At 36.5% G+C, this 14,089-nt stretch overlaps 1 protein-coding gene across 9 annotated transcripts in view; it reads right to left on the bottom strand.

The window, feature by feature from the left end:
* Nucleotides 1–14,089, bottom strand: part of REV3L (REV3 like, DNA directed polymerase zeta catalytic subunit) — a 167,006-nt gene that overhangs the window by 151,615 nt on the left and 1,302 nt on the right. For 3 of the 9 annotated variants that reach the window (XM_015561632.1, XM_015561641.1, XM_015561642.1), the window contains exons 1-3: nucleotides 9,605–9,699; nucleotides 7,896–8,023; nucleotides 4,251–4,360 (exon numbers count right to left, since the gene is read on the bottom strand). In XM_015561632.1, coding sequence (XP_015417118.1) covers nucleotides 4,251–4,320 — 70 coding nt within the window. In that variant the 5' untranslated portion in view covers nucleotides 4,321–4,360; nucleotides 7,896–8,023; nucleotides 9,605–9,699. Of the gene's footprint in view, nucleotides 1–4,250; nucleotides 4,361–6,521; nucleotides 6,600–7,895; nucleotides 8,024–9,527; nucleotides 9,700–9,776; nucleotides 9,916–14,089 lie in introns of those variants that run through there. The other 6 variants (XM_015561634.1, XM_015561636.1, XM_015561637.1 and 3 more) reach the window with 5 other exon arrangements.

Raw genomic sequence — 14,089 nt, 5'->3', positions numbered from 1 at the left:
ACTGTTATGAATCATAATGTAAATATCTGATATGCAGGATGTATTTTCATTGTTACAAATTGAACATAAAGCATAGTGATTAATCATAAAACAATATGTAATTATATATGTGCTTTCTGATGGTATTAGACGACCCCTGTGAAAGGGCTGTTTGGCCTCCAAAGGGGTTGCGACACACAGGTTGGCGACCCACGGGTTGAGAACCGCTGCGTTAAAAGATCTTGCCTGGGAAGTATTAACCCACCCGCTGTATTCACCAGACCTTGCTCCTTCAGGTTACCACTGTTCTGATCGATGGCACACACACTTTCTGAGCAGCACTTCAAAACATACAAAGAAGTGGAAAATTGGGTCTCTGAATGGTTTGCCTCAAAATAAGAAAAGGTCTTTTGAGACAGTATCCACAAATTACCTGAAAGTTGGGGGAAATGTGTAGCTAGCGATGGACATTGCTTTGAATAAAGCACTTTTGATGTTTCTCTTGAAATTATGTTTTCTTTGATTACAAAATTTGCATTAACTGGTACACCTAGTAAATGGTGTTGTCTAAATAGATTAGTGGTTATGCTCCATACCAAATTAATATGTAGAGTTGAATCCGAATTGTTCTATTGAAGTTTAATACATGAGCTAAAATTTTTTGAAAGATATACAGTTTAAAACATTCAACATTTATAAGTTAGTCTTGAAGATGAACTTGGAAAACGCAGTGATAAAAAGCTAAAATAAGCTAAATTTTTTGCATTATATATAAAACTAGAGGCCCAATGCACGAAGATTCGTGCAAGAATAGGCCTTCCTTCCCCTGGCTGCCAGCACTGGCTTCCCTCTGACACCCAGGACCCAGGCCTTCGCTCTGGCCACCGCCTTCTGCCTTCACTCCAGCCCTGCCGCCCTCCTGTAGCTCCTTCCATCCCATGCCCCCCCTCATAGCAAGTGTCCCACCCCGCCCTGGCCGCTCTGCGCCTGCGTCGTCACGATGGCCGCTGCTATCTTTGTTGTGTCAATTTGCATATTTCCTCCTTATTGGCTGTGGGCACCACCATCTTTGTCATGAAGTGACAGCCAATTTGCATATTCTAGCTTTATTAGATAGGATAAAATAATACTTTGTTTTAAAATTTTACTACAACTACATTTTTGTATATATGCTTTTTAAAATGATTTCTGTATCTATGTTTTTTTTTTAAAAAAAACACAGTTTATGCTGCAGCCACACACCCCCAAATAAGGAAAGAGTAAAGTAAAATTAAAAGGATTAAAAATATTGACACTTATTGATATATCACAAAATATTCAAACTAAAAAGAAACAGGAATAATTTTGACATGGAATAAGAAGCAGGACTCAAGAAAAAAAGAGCTAAAGGGTCTCTAGTTTGATAAAAAATATCTATAGCTACTCAAATGTAGTCTAAAATTAGCTATTTTTTATAGGTCTGCAACAGGACAAGTATAAAACTTGAAAGCATTTAGAAACTTTTATGGCAATCTACCTGTTTAATATAATAATAGTTTGTATTTTTCTTATTGGTTTTTCTATCTCATTTCATTTTTCCTAGTACTTACTTTTAATGTATCTTAAAGAAGTACCAGAAAAAATTCTTTATCACAAATAGTTTGAAAAGAACTGCTTAAAGACATATCCGTTATGAAGTCTGATGTGCCAAATAACACATGAAAATATACAAAGTTAAAACAATTAGACATGCAAAGAAAAAATAAAGAACAAAATGGAAGTGCAAAGAATCTCATTCCATGACCGATTATTTTTTTTTTTAAAAAAAGGTATATAGAAGATGAAAACAAATTATAATCTGTCATATTATCTTTAGGAGTTTATCCTATATAATAAAAGGGTAATATGCAAATAGACCAAACAACAGAACAACTGAACAACCAAAGCGCAATCCTACATAATAAAAGGCTAATATGCAAATCGACCAAATGGCAGAACGACTGGTCGCTAAGATGCACACTGACCACCAGGGGGCAGATGCTCAATGCAGGAGCTGCCCCCTGGTGGGCAGTGCGCTACCACAGGGGAGAGCCGCTAAGCCAGAAGCCAGGATCACGGCTGGCAAGTGCAGCGGTGATGGCAGGAACCTCTTCCACCTTCGTGGCAGTGCTAAGGATGTCTGACTGTGTCCAACTAAGCTGGACAGTTGGACAGCCCCCGACGACTCCTGGACTGTAAGGGGCGTAGGTCGGGCTGAGGGACCTTCCCCCGAATGCACGAATTTTGTGCACCTGGCCTCTAGTATGCTAATGATATACTGAGGCTGCTCAACCGCTTGCTATGATGTGCACTGACCACCAGGGGGCAGACAGTTGACCGTTTGACCAGTTGCTATGAAGTGCACTGACCACCGTGGGGCAGATGGTCCGACCGGGAGGTTATCTTGTTGCTGGGATCTGGCCAACTGGAACTGAGCGAGATGGGCTGGACATGCCCTGGAGCCCTCCTGTGGTACCTCCCAGGCCCAATTGTGCACCAGTGGGGTCCTTCAGCCTGGCCTCCGCCCTCTTGCAATCCAGGGCCCCTTAGGGGATGTTGGAGAGCTGGTTTCAGCCCGATCCCACAGGCCATTCCCCTTGGGAGGGTGCCAGACGCAGGGCTCATGGCTGGTGAGCGCTGTTGTGGCAGCGTGAGCCTCTCCCAATCGGGACTGATTGGGCGCGAGCCCACAGCAGGCACAGTGGGGCCGGGATGAGTGCGAGTAGCAGGCAGGAGCTGCAGGCAGCATTGGACTGCAGGTTTCGGCCCGATCCCTGCAGGCCACCCAGTGGGACTCCACCTATTTATTAGAAGACGCCCTGTCAGTTTAATATCAGCTTTTGAGGAGGAAAAATTACTGTAAAATGTACACGATGTGAAATGTATTACAGCCTCACAAATGTTTAAAAAATGTTTTAAAGGATTAATCAAGGAAACAATAGTATATCAACAATTTGATATCAAATAAATGGAAAACTTTAATTGTCAAAGAAACATTTATAAAGATATTGATGATATAACCAACTCTAAAGAACACCTCAATAATTTTGAAAAATTAAAAACTAAGCAAAGTATGGCAAAAACTGGCTTTCAACCATTCCTTACTAAAAATCACCTAAGGATTCTTGTTTTTCTTTTTTTGATGCTGCTGGGCAAAATTATGTATGAAGAAAGGGTCTGCCAACTTTAAAGACTTGAAAAAAAAATTAAGTGGCTCAAAACATGCTACTCTATCTAGCCTCCCAGTTTTCTGATCTCCTTTTATATATAAGTCAAAGGAAGAACTCAAAGTATTTTATGTCAGATGCTGCTCAGATCACATATGTCTCTGCTATCCTCTTGCCCTAGCTCCCTACAATCTTATTTAAAATGCAGGGTATTATTTAGGTAGTAGTTAATATTAGTGCTTTCTCAAAAACCTCACAGTATCTTTCTCTATCTTTCTTCTATGGGGCCCACTGGCCTAATCTACCCAGCCTAATATAGCGACATGGTAAAAGCTGACTGAGTAAAGGATTATATAGAAACTAGAGGCCTGGTGCACAAAATTCATGCACTCGGGGGGGAGGGGCCCCCCCCCCCCCCAGCCTGGCCTGTACCCTCTCACAGTGCGGGAGCCCTGTGATAGATCGCCTCAAAGAGGTAGTCCCTGTCCACCCATCCAGGGCTTCTTGATGGATTGCCCCAAACAGGTAGGCCGGAGCTGGGGGTCCTGCCTCCGCGCCACGCATGCAGCATCAAGCCATGTGCGCCCGCAGCCTCCTGGTGATTGCTCATTGCGGCGTGAGGGCGTCACGGTGTGACAACCACATAGGCTTTTATTAATAGGACTAGGGGCCCGGTGCATGAATTCATGCACAGGTGGAGTCCCTCGGCCTGGCCGTCGATCGGGAACGACTGGCCAGGGGGAGGGATCAAGGGCTGATTGGGGCTGGCTGACCGGGGGGAGGGACCATGGGAGGTTGGCTCCGGGAGCACACTGACCACCAGGGAGCAGCTCCTGCGTTGAGTGTCTGCCCCCTGGTGGTCAGTGCACGTCATAGTACCGGCCAGTTGTCTGGTCATCTAGTTGTAATGGTCGTATAGATAGACAGACAGATAGACAGACAGACAGACAGACAGATAAATTAGAACACTGTATATGTTATAAACTCAAAGCAACATTATTAACAATTTATTCTATATGATGAAGTATTTTCCACCTGTGCTATACAGTTTAATCATCTAAAAAGCTCTCCAAAGGATGATCTTACTTCTTGGACTGTCTGTCAAAAGGAGTGGTCCTGGAGGGTGTGGCTCAGTTGGTTGGATGTTGTCCTGCATGGAAAGGTTGCCATTTCATTCCGGAACTATAGGCTCAATCCTAGATAGGGGAGTGCAGGAGGCAATCAATGTTTTGCGCTCTCTCTCAAAATCAAATTTAAAAAATCTTTTTTTTTTAAAGGAGTGGTCTCATGATAGAACCAAACCCAGAAGAAGAAAAAAAGTAAATCAAAGATAAGATCCTTTTGATACTGTTCATTTGAAGTCAGGGTTTTAAAAGATTAGTTCTGTAGATACAATGTGATAAAGTCAGGATTTTTTCTTCCATTTCTATGCCTAATATTTAAAACTAACTTCAACTAAATGTGATCTGAAAGCCTAATTTAAGATATAAAAGCTCTTTATAAAATGAAAAAAGTTGTTTAAACAAAAGGTATTTATCATAAGAATAAACAAAATGGGAAAAATATTGGTCAATACTGAGAGAGACCAATTTTTCTAATATCCTAAGAGTCTCATGGAATTAAAAAGCAAAAGACCAAATGGTAACAGGTAAATGGGTGAAAGATGAACAAGTAGTACACTGAAAAGAAATACAAATGGCTTTCAGGCATATGGAAAGACACTCACTCTCATGCATAATAAAAGAACTGCACGTTAAAACTTTACTGAGATCCATGTTTTTATCTATTAATTGGCAAAGATCAAAGCATTTGAGAACATAATTTTGGTGAAGACACGAAAAGTCTCATATTGCTGGTGGGAGTACAGATCGAAACAATCCTGTATTAGTTTTTCCTCACTTGATGAAATCCTTGTAAGACATTTAAAAGATGCAGTACACAAGATACTGAGCCTAGTATGGGCTATTTAAAAAAAACTACACCTGTTACAACTGTCTGCTTTTACAGAATTGTTTACATAACAAAACAGACAGGTAGGCAAGTTTAAGTCTTGCTCCATCTGCTGCTCACCTCGTGATACCTTCCTGTGTGCACTTACTAGGTGCTCAGTAGATACTTGTTGAGCGAATGGGACCAGTAATGATGCTAAGGGATGATAAAAATGAAATAAAACAAGGACAACAAATAAACTAAATTTACCTGAATTGTAGAGTAAACTGCTTACAGGGCACTGTTACAATGGCAAATGTTTCCTGAAAAATGAGTCAGCCAGCAACAGTAGTATAGTAGATTGTTGCAGTAACAGCCCCATAATGAGTCAGTCACATGCTCTTACAAAACCTCTCCCACAATGACTCGGCTTGGCCACGTGATTTGCTTTGAACCATGGTACAACAAAAAATATATGGGTCTTGCCTTCACTTTCAGCTCCTGTAAACCCTAGTACTGCCTCCAAATGAAGGGGAGCCTACTAGAGATACATGGTCCTCCAACACCCCAGCCAATAGGCAGCACCAATATCCAGACCTACGAGTAAAGCCATCCTAGACCAATTAGCTTCCAACTGACCTATCAGTTAATTGCACCATATAAGCCAGCCCAGCCAGAAGCAGGAACAGAGCTTAACAGAGCCCAGCCCAGATTCATGGGCTAAAAAATGTCTACTATGTTATGCCACTGAATTTTGGAGAGGATTGTAATGCAAAAACATACAAGTTGAGGGGAAAAGGACTGGTGGTCAAGGAAAATTTTTGCTTTATCTGTTTCAGTTTTTAAAATTTCACAATGAGGATATATTCATATACGACTTGTCTAGTTAAACTCATAAAATATTTTATATCACATTGATATAAAAGTCCTACCATCACCTTATAAAGACACATACATAAAACAAAATAATTCAGTCCAAATGGGAGCATGAATGTGAGGAGACATTAATGTTGCTCAGAAAAAAAAAAAATGCGTCAGTACAGAGTACCAGGGTATATTAACACACAAAAAAGTAATGAATAAGAAAAGATGCACGGTCAGTCATGTCTCAATAATGACTATTATCTAATTCTGGAAGTATTGCTTCTCCACTTCTGTTTAGGCAGGTAATGACCATTTAATACATGTTTCCTCATTTTAATCCTCACATGCTATGAAATAAACATATGTTGAATAACTTCAGGCAAAAGTTAATTGACCTATCCATGCCTCATTTCCTCAATTGTAAAATGGGGATAACAGTACCTATTTTATAGAGTTGTTGCAAAGAGATTAAATAACTTAAAACAGGGCACACTGGAAGGGCTCAATAAATGGTTTATCACCCCTGTTAGTAAAATGATGTAAAATTACCGTCTTTTGACTAACCTGACTTCTATTTTAAAATCACTAAGCATCATCAACCAAGGAGTGATCATCAAAATTAATTCAAAATCTTTCTAATGACTTCATGAGAAAAAAAAAGACAATGTTATTAAAAAAACAAAACAAAATAAAACCTGAAAATATATGTAGAAAAAATATGAAGAGAATTAAAATTCCAGGCAATAATGAATTCACTCAGTCCACATTCCACAATCCAGGTTTAAAAACCACAGGCTTCAATTTTTGTTGTGTTACCATTTCACAAAAGTCAAAAGCAAGAAGAGAGCAATAAAACCTATTTACTGTGACCACTGGCACACACACTCTCAATACATTCTACCATCATGTAAAAAAAAAAAAAAAAAAGAGGCATTATTCATGGCTTTGGAAAATAAGGTTCTTTCACAAGACATTACACTTAACCTAATCTGCAGCACTGGAAAACTGTAGTTACTCCTTTATCAATGTCTTAGCCTTGCCTTTTTTCAAGACAAGATCAGGCCTAGACACTTGCGTGTGTATGTGTGCGCACACGCGCATGTGCGTAAAATCAACAGTTAAAAAAAAAAATCAAGCCTGGGTGGGGTACTTATAAAAAAGTCAATTTTTAAAAAAGTGTTTTTAAAATTTTTTATTGAATTTATTAGGGTGACATTGGTTAATAAATGTTATAGGTTTCAGGTGTACAATTCTGTAAGTATACTGTGTTGTGTGTTCAAAACTCAAACATTTTAAAGAGTGCTTACTATATATAGAAGTAATGCAGCCAATTCTGGCATTGGAAGGGTAAAGTAACACTTACGTTACTATATATATAGGATGTCCCAAAAAACGTATACACACACTTTGAATAATTATAGAGGCAGTATTTATTAAAATATATTTCATTTTCAAAATTGAGCCATCAGCTGTCAAAGTGTGTATATTTTGGAGACACCCTACATATCAAACATTTGCTGGTAATTGCATTTAATAATAATCCAAAGAGGTAGAAATTATCAAATAACTTTACAGAGGAGGAAATTAAGATTCACAGAAATAAAATAACTTTCCCTGTATCTCTCAGCAGTAGACAGCAGTGTGGAGAGTACTAGGGGGTGCCAGGAGGCACTTCTGGGTAATGCCATGTGACTTATTCCTACAGACAAACACAACACCCAGTGTAGTAAGTCTTTTCTCAGCAATATGAAAGGGGGCTAGGACTATGGGAAATTAAAAAGAAAATCTTTTAGGAATGGGCAAAGGAGTCATAGAAGGCTTTAAAGAGGTTGACATTTGAGTTGTCACTTTAAGGATAAGTAGGATTTATCAATTTCAATGCCAAGGCTCACCCACCCCCCCTCATCCCCAACATATTAACCAAAATAAATTACTTACTTGAAATTGAGAAAAACAATTTTGAGAGAAATCTTCCTCAGATATATTACTCCATAGTTTTAAAACAAATAATATGATGACAGTTTAATTTTTAGGTTGCTTTTATGTGGCTTGTCTTGGTTTTTATTCTGAAATGAAATTTAGATTAGTCATTTTCTTGTTCTGAGAAACTAGGAGTATGCCAACATGTTTTAACTTCACATTTTTTCACATATCAACATGTATTCTTACAAAGTCTTTCATTTCATCTTCTCAAACAAAATCTAATTTAATATATAAATTATTTTTAAGTGTAAATATATATACAAAATAAGGTAGTTCTTTTAATTCTTGTTATACTTCCTTGGTAAATGTAATAAATGGAAGAAAAAAGAAAACTCTTGTTATATTGTTATATATTACACAAACATTTTTGAGGTAACACACTTTCCTTTTTTTTTTAATCGTTTATATAGTAAATGCTCTTTCAACCCAAAGGAAATGAAAAAACTGTCCCCAAGGAAATTGACCTCAAATTCTTAGTATTTCCCACAACTATCATCTAAAAAGAAAATAGAATTGGAAAAAAATAAAACCCTAAATTTCCCAATGACAATTACAACTACTTTTATTCAAAATTTACTTTGCTAGGCATATATTTAATTTCTGCTGCAGAAAACAGTCCAGTTTGCCAGTACTAATTAAACAATAAAATATTTTTCATTAAAAAATGAAATATTTAAAAATCTATTGAGAACTGGAAGAAACACAGATCATCTGGAAAACTGAAAAGGAATGACCCTCCAAAAACTGAAACAAAATACCACCCACACACCAAAAAGTCAAACAGACTGTCATAAGAGGATTTTACTTATAATTTATTTTTATCTAAAAAATGCATCCATTTTATGTTTGGACAGTGGGGTTTTTTTTTCTTTTAATAGCCTAAGACAGCTACTCCTGCCTTATTTGTATCCTACCTTAGAAACTACAAATTAACACAATTTACCCAAAGTTTACTGTACCTTAACTCCTAGTATTTCCGCTATTAGTATCACTGTGGTGTTAAAATGGCAAGCAGGTACCAAAGTGACAATACACTAGGGCTAATGGCAAATTCTTTGAAACCTATTTAATCCCAACCAACCTACTTAACTCCAAATCATTCTCCACTCATATTTTAATACAATCACAAGCAAAATAAGAGAAAGTTTAATATTAGCAAAGGAACTTGAAAGGTCTCCTGATAGGAATGCCCTTTTTCTTTGGAAAAAATTATACATACAATTCTAGTATCAATTTTTATGTATCTTTCCTAAATTCTTCTTGCTATAATCTAACCTTTATTATTATTTTTAAAAGACAATAGCTACAATTATCATAACAGATTCTACTATAACCTATTCTGTAGGAAGATTTTTAAGCACTATTGGGCATAGTAGGCCCTTAAAGATTTCTAAGCTGTGTACATGCAGTTTCTCTAAAGTTCTGTATATTCATCTTTCAGCTATCAATTTCTTCCTCAAATTAAGTCTCAGGTTTGGTCGGCCAGTGTGAGGCAGTGAAAGCTGAGAGTTAAGATCCTCAGTTTTTAGACCCCGCCCCACATCAACCAACTACTATATAGGATACTGGACAAATCCCTGTGCTTACCTATTTAGATTTCAGTGTTTTGTTTTGTTTGTTTTTGTATAAAATAACAGGATTTGACCAGAAAAGTGTTTCCCAACCTTTTCCACATAGTAAATAGTATTTGTTGAGCACACTGGCCAACATGAGGGCATGAGGAGGCATCGACATAGTGCCTGGTGAAAAGAAAAAAAGCCTCACATTTTTAATATAATTATAGAAGAAAAAGTTTAAATGAAGTCTGTAATAATATAAATTAATTTAAAATCCAACCTTTTCTACATCAGGAACAATATTTCAAAATAACAACGATGCTTCATTTTTGCAGAACACAGATGCACTATTAGGCAGTAACCTTGCAGCAAGCTAAATGGCAAATCAGACACACATAGCTAGAAGGATCCAATATAGGCAAATACAGAGAGTCAGGTCAAGAGCTGCCCCCCGCCCCGCCCGCCTTGGACAACATCCCTGCCACACTGTCTTCTCATCTCAGTGGGCTGCACCTTGCACTGGGTGACATGCTCCGCAGGCACCCAGAATACAAACTCTGGTAGCAGCTCCAGGATCCCTTCTCCATGAGAAGTAGCTACACACTGTGTGGCTGGCTAGATTCCTAAAAGTAAAGCATCTCCTTTAATGCACTTAAAATATCAAAAGGAGCAGAAACTGCTAGTTGCTTATGCTATCTGCTTACAAGAACCTCACAGCCTTCCTTCAGATCCTACTCTGCTAGAGCCACCCTCCAAGTAAGCCACATAACATCAATTGGAAACTCTGAATTAGAAGACCTCTAGCAAAACCTAAAATTAAACAGTATTGCAGTAATCATTTGACAACTGTTACAACTACGTGTAAACAGCTGTCAAATGATTTTATTTTTATTCTTCCATACCAATTCCTGCAAGCACAACATAATTTAAAACTTAACTTTCAAAAAAAAAACAAAAAACTTAACTTTCAATAGGTATTACATGCACGTGGTAAAAATTATTCAAACATTACCAAACAGTGTACTAAAAGAATTTACTATGTATACTTTGTATGTTACTATGTATACTTTGTCCTCTAGGCCACCAGTTCCCCTCACTATTACCAAACTCTTATGTATCCTTTCAGAAATGTATTATTTCATATTTATAATATACATTGATATTTACATGTAAATATATATTTTATATATTTTTAAAACCACTCAAATGGCATGATACTATACATGGCGAGTCCTGAATCTTGCTTTCCCCCCCTTAATAGATCTTAGACGTGACATTATAGCAGTACACATAGTGTTGCTCATTATTTTTAAGAAATACTGCCTAGTATTCTACTGAGTAGACATACCATCATTTACTTACCCATTCCCCTACTGATTTAAGTTTAGACTGTTCCCAATCTTTTGCAATGACAAATAATGCTGCCACAAATATTCTTACGTTTATTTGCCACATATACAATCTTTTAGAAGATAAAATTATTGAATAAAATTACTAATGCAAAAATATATGCACATTTTTAATTTTGAAAATGATTTCCAAATTGCTTTCCACAGAAAATGAGCACTTCATATCCCCACCAGCAATGTATGAGAATGTCTATTTCCTCTTCCTCTTACACTCCCCAAATTATACTATGTAACCAGTATTTCTTAATTTGATAGGTAATAAAAGGTATGATACAGGTTTCATTTACATCTTCATTATAAATAAAACTGCACATCTTTTTATATGAATTCTCTTTGCTTTTTTTCTATCGGATTATTTTCTAGGAGCTCTTTCTTTATTAAGAGGTTATTAGTTCTTTGGGAAAATTGTACAAATAAGATTTACTAGTCTGTTTCTCTTTTAACTTTGATTTTTTTCTCTCTACAGAATTTTATTTTTATGTTGTAAAATTCAGCAATATGGCTTCAGTTCTACTTCATACTTTGAAAGGCTTTCATTGTTCCTAGATTATATTAAAAATAATTATCCTACATTTTTTGCTTGTTTTCATATTTAAATATTTTGATTCATCTGGAAGCCAACTCCCCCACACCCCAGATGACTAGCTATCTCAACACTGTTTACTAAGTAACTCTTCTTACCATATATTAAGTTTATATATATATATTTTATATATTATACATATATTTCTGGTCTCTGCTCTGTTTCATTGCTGTCATGTGCCAAAACCACACTACTTTTCAAAACATTTAAAAATCAGTTTACACATAAATGGGTATAATAAAACCAGAAATTACTGGCCTGCTTTAATATAAGAATCATTTTGCAGTTCCTATGTTGAATTTATATAATCAAGTTAGACACTATAATCATGCAATTATGCATTTTGGTTGATACTTATTTTGGTGTTCAGTATAAACCTAAATTTTTTTTTGTTACTATGTATATAGGAACCATATCTAAAATACCAGATCTTCCTTAATTTTGTACATGGTCAATTTTTTATTAAATTATAAAATCAACACATGTTCTCTGTAGAAAACCTGAAAAATACAAAACAACCTCCCAGAGATAAACAAACTACATTTTGGTGTATTTTTTTGTGCATATTCAGTACATGACTATTTTGTAAACTGATTTTTCTGCATAATATATTGACAGCGTTTTCCCATATTATTTTATATTCTTCTAAAATATGATTTTAATTACATAAATTTTATTATATGAATATGCTCAGTTTGTGTAACCATTTCCCAATTGTTGGACCTTTTTGGTTGTTCTCTGTGAAGACTATCATCTATTGACTAATTCCTGCAACAAATGCTTGTTTCAAGCATGTAGTAAGCTTTGACTATATAATGGCGAGCAAAAATGAACACAAAACCAGCACTTAGGGAGGTTATGGGGGGGGGGGGGGAGAGACATTAATCTCCAACATATTATAAAATTACAACTATAGCAAGTGTTATGAAGGAGAGTTTAGAGTTTTTAGAGTCTATGATAGGGAAGGCTTCCCTGAGGAAAGATAAATCAAAGTATAGGTGAAGGAAAAGGGAAAACATTCTAGGCAGAGGGAACAGCAGGTACAAAGGCCTCATTGTGGGAGGGAGCATGGCAAGAATAATGGACTGAAATAAGGCCAATAAGGCTGGAATACAAAGAGCAAGGTAAGAGTAACATGGCTCAAGCCATGACTGGATAGAAAGGTAGGGGCTAGATTATGCAAGACCTTATAAGATATGTAGATGCCACCACACAAGATAGGTAGCTTTGTCCTTATCCTAAAGGCAATGGAAAGCTACTGAAGCCTATCAAATGGTAGGTGATATAATCAGGTTTGTATTTTGAAAAGATCTCTCTCATTACAATGTAGAAAATAGATTAGAAGGGAACAGAATGGACTGGGGTAGGCCAAGATTAGGAGGCTATTGTTGCAAATGCATCCCCAAAATGCTAGTTTAGACTAGGGTGGTAATGAATAATGACAAGAAGTAGATGATTCAAAAGATAATCAGACTTTGCCCAAAGATTTACATTCATAGATTAAAATCCCTAAAACTGAAATTATTGGGTCAAAAAATAACATTTCAAGGATTCTGACATGCATTGCCAAGCTGCCCTGCCAAAAGCAATTTTCACTTCATTTGTAAATTACCTTGTATCTGTTCCTCTATCAGAATTTTTCTTTTAAAATTCCTTTAAAATGACTTAATCCATACTTCCTTCATGAAGCCTTCCCTGACTCCCCTTTTTGCCACCAGAACATGTCACTAATCATGTCCTTCTTTGAGGCCTGGCTCTTATACACACTTCTACTATATTCCAAACTATGTTTGAGTTATGTCTACATATCTATCATCTCTACCACATTGTAAGCTTCTGGAGGGTAAAAGTTGTTCAAAACAACTGCACCTAAAAAAATAGCTCAATATTACACAGCAGGTTCTCATTAAGTGTTCACTGAATGGATGGAATCGCATATTACCAGATTCTACTGTGTCCACAGACCTAACAGGGCTCCTGATTAAGGCTTTGATTTACTGATTGTTACTTTAAATCAAATATAATACAGAAAGCTAATAACAATTTTCTTCTCAGGACTTCAAATACCTACTAAAGTGACTAATTTTGTTTGTGGCAAATCACTAAATCTCATTAGTACTCATCTTTCTAATAATTATATCAAATAGGTACTTATATAACCTTAAAATATTTTTAAATGGGTTAGCAAAAAGAGGCTATGAACAAACAAGACTGCATTAGAAAAATTATTTGTAATTTGATTTTTTGATAAATGCCCTAGCTTTAAAAACTATAGCCATCTCAAACTTATTTTATAATCCACAAATTTACAAAAAAAACCTGAGGTTATTAAGAAACTACATAAATGATAGAGCATTTCAGAATTATCAAGCTCTTATGTTGAAATATTTGATTTCATGTTTTACAGTTAGCATCTAGAACATCTACCAGAATTTTCACTAGCTAGAGAGACTCAGGGGCCTGGCATAGTTCCTTACAGTAATCTTCAAGACAAGCAGCTCCCTCTATAAGTCTGTTTGGCCTACTTTAATTGCTTTGTGAACATCTCACACTACACTCTTCTATTTACTCCTACTCCACATCTCAGCAGCCAAGCTGTCT

The sequence above is a fragment of the Myotis davidii genome, unplaced genomic scaffold (assembly GCF_000327345.1).
Source record: "Myotis davidii unplaced genomic scaffold, ASM32734v1 scaffold196, whole genome shotgun sequence".
Lineage (NCBI taxonomy): Eukaryota > Metazoa > Chordata > Mammalia > Chiroptera > Vespertilionidae > Myotis > Myotis davidii.
Note: the sequence above shows the minus strand (reverse complement) of the source record. Positions and strands in the feature narration are given on the sequence as shown.